General features: G+C 42.6%; 1 protein-coding gene across 2 annotated transcripts in view; it reads right to left on the reverse strand.

Moving 5' to 3' along the window:
* Positions 1 to 2,962: 2,962 nt before the first annotated feature.
* The window catches only part of LOC147027429 (F-box/LRR-repeat protein 19-like), a 152,641-nt gene continuing 146,391 nt past the window's right edge, over positions 2,963 to 9,212 (reverse strand). For both annotated transcript variants that reach the window (XM_085876831.1, XM_085876830.1), the window contains exons 10-11: positions 4,602 to 4,811; positions 2,963 to 4,295 (exon numbers count right to left, since the gene is read on the reverse strand). In XM_085876831.1, coding sequence (XP_085732957.1) covers positions 4,072 to 4,295; positions 4,602 to 4,811 — 434 coding nt within the window. In that variant the 3' untranslated portion in view covers positions 2,963 to 4,071. The remainder of the gene's footprint in view (positions 4,296 to 4,601; positions 4,812 to 9,212) is intronic.

The following is a 9,212-nucleotide window of genomic DNA, read 5'->3' on the forward strand; positions in this document are numbered from 1 at the left end:
TACACACATGTACATATTTACACTACGTGTGAAGGATTACACACACGTACATATTTACACCACGTGAGAAGGATTACACACACGTACATATTTACACCACGTGTGAAGGATTACACACACGTACATGTTTACACCACGTGTGAAGGATTACACACACGTACATATTTACACTATGTGTGAAGGATTACACACACGTACATATTTACACTACGTGTGAAGTATTACACACACGTACATATTTACACCACGTGTGAAGTATTACACACACGTACATATTTACACCACGTGTGAAGGATTACACACACGTACATGTTTACACCATGTGTGAAGGATTACACACACGTACATGTTTACACCACGTGTGAAGGATTACACACATGTACATATTTACACTATGTGTGAAGGATTACACACACGTACATATTTACACCATGTGTGAAGGATTACACACACGTACATATTTACCCCACGTGTGAAGGATTACACACACATACATGTTTACACCACGTGTGAAGGATTACACACACGTACATATTTACACCACGTGCGAAGCATTACACACACGTACATATTTACACCACGTGTGAAGTATTACACACACGTACATATTTACACCACATGTGAAGGATTACACACACGTACATATTTACACCACATGTGAAGTATTACACACAAGTACATATTTACATGTGTGAAGGATTACACACGTACATATTTACACGTGTGAAGGATTACACACACGTACATATTTACACCACGTGTGAAGAATTACACACACGTACATATTTACACCACGTGTGAAGAATTACACACACGTACATATTTACACCACGTGTGAAGTATTACACACACGTACATATTTACACCACATGTGAAGGATTACACACACGTACATATTTACACCACATGTGAAGTATTACACACAAGTACATATTTACATGTGTGAAGGATTACACACGTACATATTTACACGTGTGAAGGATTACACACACGTACATATTTACACCACGTGTGAAGAATTACACACACGTACATATTTACACCACGTGTGAAGAATTACACACACGTACATATTTACACCACGTGTGTAGAAATACACACATGTACATATTTACACTACGTGTGAAGAATTACACACATGTACATATTTACACTACGTGTGAAGAACTGCATGCATGCATGTTGTAAGTACCTGTGAAGGACCAACCGTGATATCTCAATGTGAGTGTGAATTCCCAGGTAATCCGTGATATCTCAATTCCCAGGTAATCCATATATCGATGTATCGATATATCGATGTGAGTGTGAATTCCCAGGTAATCTGTGATATCTCAATGTGAGTGTGACTTACCAGGTAATCTGTGATATCTCAATGTGAATGTGAATTCCGAGGTAATCCATGAGATCTCAATGCGAGTGTGAATTCCCAGGTAATCCGTGATATCTCAATGCGAGTGTGAATTCCCAGGTAATCCGTGATATCTCAATGTGAGTGTGATTTCCCAGGTAATCCATGATATATCGATGTGAGTGTGAATTCCCAAGTAATCCGTGATATCTCAATGTGAGTGTGAATTCCCAGGTAATCTGTGATATCTCGACGTGAGTGTGAATTATCAGGTAATCCATGATATCTCAACGTGAGTGTGAATTATCAGGTAATCCATGATATCTGAATGTGAGTGTGAATTCCCATGTAAACTGTGATATCTCAATGTGAGTGTGACTTACCAGGTAATCTGTGATATCTCAATGTGAATGTGAATTCCGAGGTAATCCATGAGATCTCAATGTGAGTGTGAATTCCCAGGTAATCCGTGATATCTCAATGCGAGTGTGAATTCCCAGGTAATCCGTGATATCTCGATGTGAGTGTGAATTCCCAGGTAATCCATGATATATCGATGCGAGTGTGAATTCCCAAGTAATCCGTGATATCTCAATGTGAGTGTGAATTCCCAGGTAATCTGTGATATCTCGACGTGAGTGTGAATTATCAGGTAATCCATGATATCTCAACGTGAGTGTGAATTATCAGGTAATCCATGATATCTGAATGTGAGTGTGAATTCCCAGGTAATCTGTGATATCTCAATGTGAGTGTGACTTACCAGGTAATCTGTGATATCTCAATGTGAATGTGAATTCCGAGGTAATCCATGAGATTTCAATGTGAGTGTGAATTCCCAGGTAATCCGTGATGTCTCAATGCGAGTGTGAATTCCCAGGTAATCCGTGATATCTCAATGTGAGTGTGAATTCCCAGGTAATCCATGATATATCTATGCGAGTGTGAATTCCCAAGTAATCCGTGATATCTCAATGTGAGTGTGATTTCCCAGGTAATCTGTGATATCTCGACGTGAGTGTGAATTATCAGGTAATCCATGATATCTCAACGTGAGTGTGAATTATCAGGTAATCCATGATATCTGAATGTGAGTGTGAATTCCCAGGTAATCTGTGATATCTCAATGTGAGTGTGAATTCCCAGGTAATCCATGATATCTCGATGTGAGTGTGAATTCCCAGGTAATCCATGATATCTCGATGTGAGTGTGAATTCCGAGGTCATCCAAAACATGTCAATGAGAGTTAGAAATCCAAGGTAATCTATAACATCTCAATGTGAGTGTGAATTCACAGGTAATCCGTGATACATCAATGCATGTGTGTGCATTCCCAGGTAATCAATGACAACTCACTGTGTGTGTTCAAATAGTGAATTCTCAGGTATCCGTCACATCACAACGTGTGCATAGATTGTGAGTGAAATGTTCAAGTAATACACAGGGGAGGGAGAGGAGAGCTTGAATCAGACTCGGAACTGGTACGTGATCATGTTTGCTTGCTTCAGGAGCATTGTTATAAAAAAATATTTATTCAACACAAAGCAAATACCCCATTTAGCATTTACCCCTCACCTCACCCTCCAATTGAAAAAAATACAATAAACAAGGCAGAGGAGGGAAGGGCTCGCGATGCAGTGTTGCGAGTTGTTTTACTGGACATAACCACAGCTACATTTAAGTTAGCCACTTAGCAACCCGCGACAACCCGAGCGGAAGGGGTGGGGAGTGGACGAGAGAACAGTCAGCACTGTCCATCAATACAAGACCAAAAGGGAGGAAATTATAAAAAAAAAACGCTTTAAAAACCTTGCTGAAAATTCATGCCGAATGAACCGCAAGTAAAACTACAATTTATTTTTGTCATTTTTGTGAAATTTTTTTTAAATATAGTATCTTTTTACAAGGGATTGTGAATGAGATGCAGATCTGTTTGTTTTTAAAAAAAAATTGGACAAAAAAAAAATGAAGGTTTTGGCTGGGCCGGTTTGCGCTCAACAATGACACTCACCCAGAAATACTTAGAACCCTGATGAAAATTTTTACACTGGAGAGAAACCTCAACAATTTTGTTTTACCTTTTCTTGTTTTTATATAAAAATGCTCTAATATCATTTACAACCAAAAGGGAATATCTTAGCACCCATAGCCCATCTGTAACCCATAGCCAGTGTCCCATATCCACAGTTGTACAAACTCCACTGCCGAAGCCCATCCCCCCCCCCCCCCCACTCACAAACCAACCTCCTCCAGCGAGAAGGCCGAGTCCTGAGGGCTAATTAAAGCTGGAGAGATATGGAAAAGGTAGAGGTGGCGAGTGATAGGCCAAAGGTAGTGTTAAAATTCTTGTCACATTCTCTCCAGCTAATTAGCTAAGACTGGTCAGTTTACCCTCTCCATCATACCCTCACCCCCTCAAAACAGAAATTAAAAATAAAAACAGACCAAATCCCAACACATATTAAACACTGCTGTACAAAATTTCAAGGATGGAATGACAAACGCTCCCCAATGTTGCGAAATGTACCAAAACTCCACAGCATCTTAACACTTCCTCGCCTGAAGAAAAACAATTAGGAAAGGCTCGTATATGGAGAAAAAGAAATAAATTTAAGAGCTGAAAAATCTCCTCCGATTTTCAAACAGAATAACCCCCTTCCATCTCTCTCCCTATCACACAATGAAGTTCCATCTTCCACACAACCACATCCCAAACATGACCCTAGCTGCCAACGGTGGTGCAAGCAACAGTCGCATTCCTTCCGCAATGCGCACGCTCAATAAGCCGCTCTTCGGGGAGTGAGAAGATCCCGTGAGGAACCGTCTCAGCCACAAAGCGCAGGCAGGCGTCGGGAGATACCAAACGGCAGGACCGCAAGTCCAGCCTCTCCAAGACCGCACAACGAGCGAGCAATGGTAAGCAGGCATCTGTAATACGCACACAGCCTGATGGGGGAAAAAACGGAATATTAAGGAGAATACAATGAGTGCTGGACACAAGAGTGACAATTATTGCCATCATTAGAATTCATTTTCAGTAATGGGTGTTACCTGCAAAGCAAGTGCAACTCAACAGTGAAAGACAACTATTGTCATGAATGAAAATCTCATAACGGTTATTTGATTTGCAGAGAACACCAACATCACAATACTCTTCCTTGACCCCTTCTCCCACCCCACCACTCCTCTTCCTCCTCTTCCTCCTCCTCCTCCTCCTCTTCAACTACCCCCAAGATAATCTTACTCCTTTACCAGTAAGAATCAGCTGCCGAAGACTCTGCTGTGTGGAGGTGCCTGGAGCTGACAGCAAGTCCAGCCCACGGTCAGTGAGCAAACCACAATGGCTAAGGTCAAGGGTATGTAACGATGGAGCATGAAGCACCAGTAAGGGAAGAGCCGCATCCGATATCTCCAGCCCTGCCAACCGCAGCTCCCTCACGCTCCGCAGCCGGCCATCACTTCCTGAAAGACGAGGGCATGGTATGGCTTGTAATCAGCAATTCAGACATGCCAATCAGTGATGTAAGAGTGAGGGATGTTGGGGAGAGGTGGAGTAAAATCTACATAATTCAACATGTACACAAGTGTGTGTGTGTGTGTGTGTGTGTGTGTGTGTGTGTGTGTGTGTGTGTGTGTGTGTGTGTGTGTGTGTGTGTGTGTGTGTGTGTGTGTGTGTGTGTGTGTGTGTGTGTGTGCGCGCCTTAATACTGTTATGTGGGAGGGGGGAATCCATAGCTAGAGTGAGGTAAGTGGAACATGGTCCATGTGTTTCAAGTAGGTGAGATTGGGGAAAAGATTGTGGGGGAAAAATTTATATTAATGTATTTTTAATTGCAACAAATGGAGTTTCAGAAATGTAACTTTTATGCTGCAAGTTGAACTGGCTGTCATTTCTGGCCAAAAGACTTTTGCCCTAAATGATAAGAAATGTGTTGCTCTGGAGCAGAGTGACCGAGCTGATAAATTAACCTTTGCTTAGAAATGTACAAAGTGGCTTTTCGTCTGAAGGACACGTCTACAATATGGGTGAATATCCCCCAACCTCTCTCTCACGAAAGTATAAAATGCTTTGAAATCTAAAATTGTTTTCAGTGCAAGCACGTGAGGAAGTATAGTTTGTCAGTGGCTTGTACTCCTTGGAACTGACCAAGTACCAAGTTAGAATAAAACTCTCTAATGTAATGTAGAAGTGAATTGAATCGGGTTGGTCTAACTGTTAACTAAAGTAAGAATAAATGAAATAGAACCAAATAATATTGCAATCATTAGGGATTCTTAAGTTCATTGTACAAGGGTGAGAAGTGTATGGTGTATAATTAGGAAATAAATTGTTTCACAAGGAAGGACTTGTGTGGACATCAGTTTTATCAGTGTCGATAGGGTTTTTGTAGGATTTTATAATCAAATCGGACAAACGTTAAACTCTGTCTGAAGTCAAATAGGATTCCACAATCGGCCAGTTAGAATCCTTCAGGAGGACAACGATCACAACAAGGTGGGTTTAAAAAATCCACATCACCATATATCAGAGACCTGTCAAAGTAAGTAATTTTGTTAGACGTGATGCCGAGGAGGCAGCGTATGCAATTTATAGACAGAGTAAAGTTGGAAAATATCTGACCTTCTGCAAGGCAAGACAAGGCAAGGAATTGGAAGCTTCACGGCACATAGATGCGTCTCAGTCAGACTGTTACAATCTGTCTGGGCAATGTGTGCGAGCCAATGGCAGCGAAATAGGCTGTGGAACCTGCAAGACTTATTTTCATTGTGGCCGTGCATGGGATGGCCTGGAGTATGGACCTCACGCAAGGAGCAGATGGCTGATCACGGGGCCCGCAGCAGGAAAAAAGGTTGTCCCAGAGTATGGAGGGTGGGATATACATTATATATATATATATACATATATATATATATATATATGTATATATATATATATATATATATATATATATATATATATATATATATATATATATATATATACATATATATATATATATATATATATATATATATATATATATATATATATATATATATATATATATATATATATATATATATATATATATACACACACATACATACATGTTGTGTTGTTCTTCTTTCGGCTGCTCCCGTTGGGGGTCGCCACAGCGGATCATCCGTTATGATCCGCATACTGATTTGGCATAGGTTTTACGCCGGATGCCCTTCCAGACGCAGCCCTGGTCGCCTCTTACGATACAGGGATAAGGATTGGGTTTCACCATGATTCCGGGCTGCCCTCCACCCTCTCATAGCGCAGCCCAGCACAGAGACCCAGTCCTCAAGCGATCCTCCAACCCAAGCCTCTGAGTAGCCGGATTACAGGTGCACACCACCACGCCCGGTATACATACATACATATATATATATATATATATATATATATATATATATATATATATATATATATATATATATATATATATGTTATGGATTTCAGAATCAGATCTGATGAATGCATACAAACATTTAGGTCCTCAGACAGTTATTTCCCGAAATGCATGTCCAGGAAAGAAAGAAAAGAAAGCTAAGAAAAACCTTAGCAAGGTATAGAATAGTGTTTATTTAAAATTCACAAATTACGTGCATGTATCTTCATTATTACATGAAACAATAGTTTTATTAGCTATCCTGGCAAATGAAAAAAGACATCAAGTCCGTCTGGCGGGAAGAAGTCACGAATTTTTCTTGCAAAGAATTGTTCATTTGTGTGATAAGCTGCACATGATCGGGCATATTCTCTCATAGAAAAAAGTCTGTGAGCTTGTCCATCATTTAAATCGCTTGTCTCGTTGTTATTGTCGGGGATGGTTCGTTTTCCGCATCGTCATCATCATTGTCATCATCAGCGGGCAGCGGGCAGTGACTGTCGTCTTTCGTACAGTTGACGTCACTGGTGACGAGTTCGTTGTCACACGCCATGTATTCGATGGGAGTATCATCTCCCGACCAGGTTGCGCGTTGAAACCGTCGAACGTGATCAGCCAAAGGCATCTCGTCTTCTGGATCATCAGTGAACATATCCGTGAAACGAAAGCGATCGAAGCAGGATGTAACTGTCTGCGAAACGCACACGTTTGACTGCTTCTGCGACCCATCGGCAGGCATTGAGGACGGACAGGCGTGCTGTCTTCAGACCGTTCTCCATGTCTTTGATTACCCTACAGAGCAGCATTTGTCAGTAGTGGGTTTTCATGGTCTTGAACTGCCAAGTCCGAGAAGTTGATTGGTTAATTGGGACCAGCTTTTGGGTGCCAAGTGCTAGAAAGGAGAAGTGCCAAGTCCAGGAAGTTCTGTCAATAAGAAGTTGCATTAACTTCCATCGGGACCGGCCGAAACCTGCCAAGTAGGAGAAGTTGCCAACTGCGAGAAGTGCCAACGATGGAAACTTCCACTGTATATACAGGGAAGCCCGAAAGTTACTTTACCCCTGATAAATTTCTCTCACTTCCCTCCGTCCCTTCCCCTCTGCCCTCACCTCCTCGCCCGCTATGGTATGCGGAAACACTGACTCAGAAGAATGATGGAGCATATACAGATACAATGACAAATTAATTATTGTAAGTACTGTACAATAAAACCTGAATATTAAAAGAGTTCAAGAACAATGCTTGATTGGGAAGGGCAAAGTGACTTTCAGGCCACCCTGTATATATATATATATATATATATATATATATATATATATATATATATATATATATATATATATATATATATATATATATATATATATATATATATATATATATATATATATATATTGTTACGGATTCGCGCCCGCCGGCGTGCTGACGGCCACGTAACTCGAATCGCAGCACGTCGCCCACCGGACGGACAATCCAGTCGTGACCCTCTCGGACTAACGCCGGGAACCAGTCACGGGTGGACCTTTCGGTCTCACCGCGATCGAGCCAATCAGCCCCCGCGTGGGATAGGGTTGCTCGCCAAATTCGACCTACACCTAAGTACCCACGCGGAGGGTAGACCGGGCGATCGCACCTCGCCGCAGGTCGACTTCGGACACGGGCCACTTAAGCGACCCGTTCCGTACTATCGGGATAACCGAGCGGTGTTATCGTCGGCCTCAACGGTTCGATTAATTATCGGGCGTATTCAGCCCACTACCAACCCTTTACGTGAAGCAAGATGAGGATTCAATGAAGGAAATGACGAAGCGAAGCGGGAAACAGTTCAACACAAAGCACATTTATTCGCGATGAACGGAAAGCACACATATTCAATTCCACCAAAAGCACATAGAAAAGGAAAAGAAACACAATGCAATTTTACACAAAAAGCAAATGCGACAATGCAGATCTAATACCGATTACGCGAGCACACGGCAACACTTATACAATTTTACTTCACAGACGGCGCCGACAACACATACCCAAAACCAAGAAAAAGAACACCCTCAAAGATGAGGCGGGCCTGAGGCCGAGACCGGGTCGGGCCTACCCGTCTGGTGATGAGACGCGGAGCGGCGATGGTTCCTCAACTCCGCGGGCCTCGCGGGCAGTGTCTGGTAGGGGGTGGGAAAGGGGCCCCCTTGGTCGCACTATCTCAGCGCGGGGGGAAACAGGAGGGGGTTGCTGATGCTCGGGGTATAGAGGATTTCTACTCTGCCTCGAGTCCCGCGACGAGCGTCTCCACCTCGAGCAGGTCGCGCCGTCGGCCTCCCTGGTGTGCAGCTCCCGGCACGACGCGAGCACCCCCTCGTCTGCCCTCGCCGCCTCTCCACAGCTCCGTCCCCTCCGCTCCGACTCCAACGCACACGACGACGACCAACTCCTTCTTGCTTCTTCTTCCTAATTCCACCGCCCGCGAAGTCTT

Source organism: Eptatretus burgeri, chromosome 4 (genome assembly GCF_056783735.1).
Source record: "Eptatretus burgeri isolate ZD-2024b chromosome 4, Ebu_testis_v1, whole genome shotgun sequence".
Taxonomy (NCBI): domain Eukaryota; kingdom Metazoa; phylum Chordata; class Myxini; order Myxiniformes; family Myxinidae; genus Eptatretus; species Eptatretus burgeri.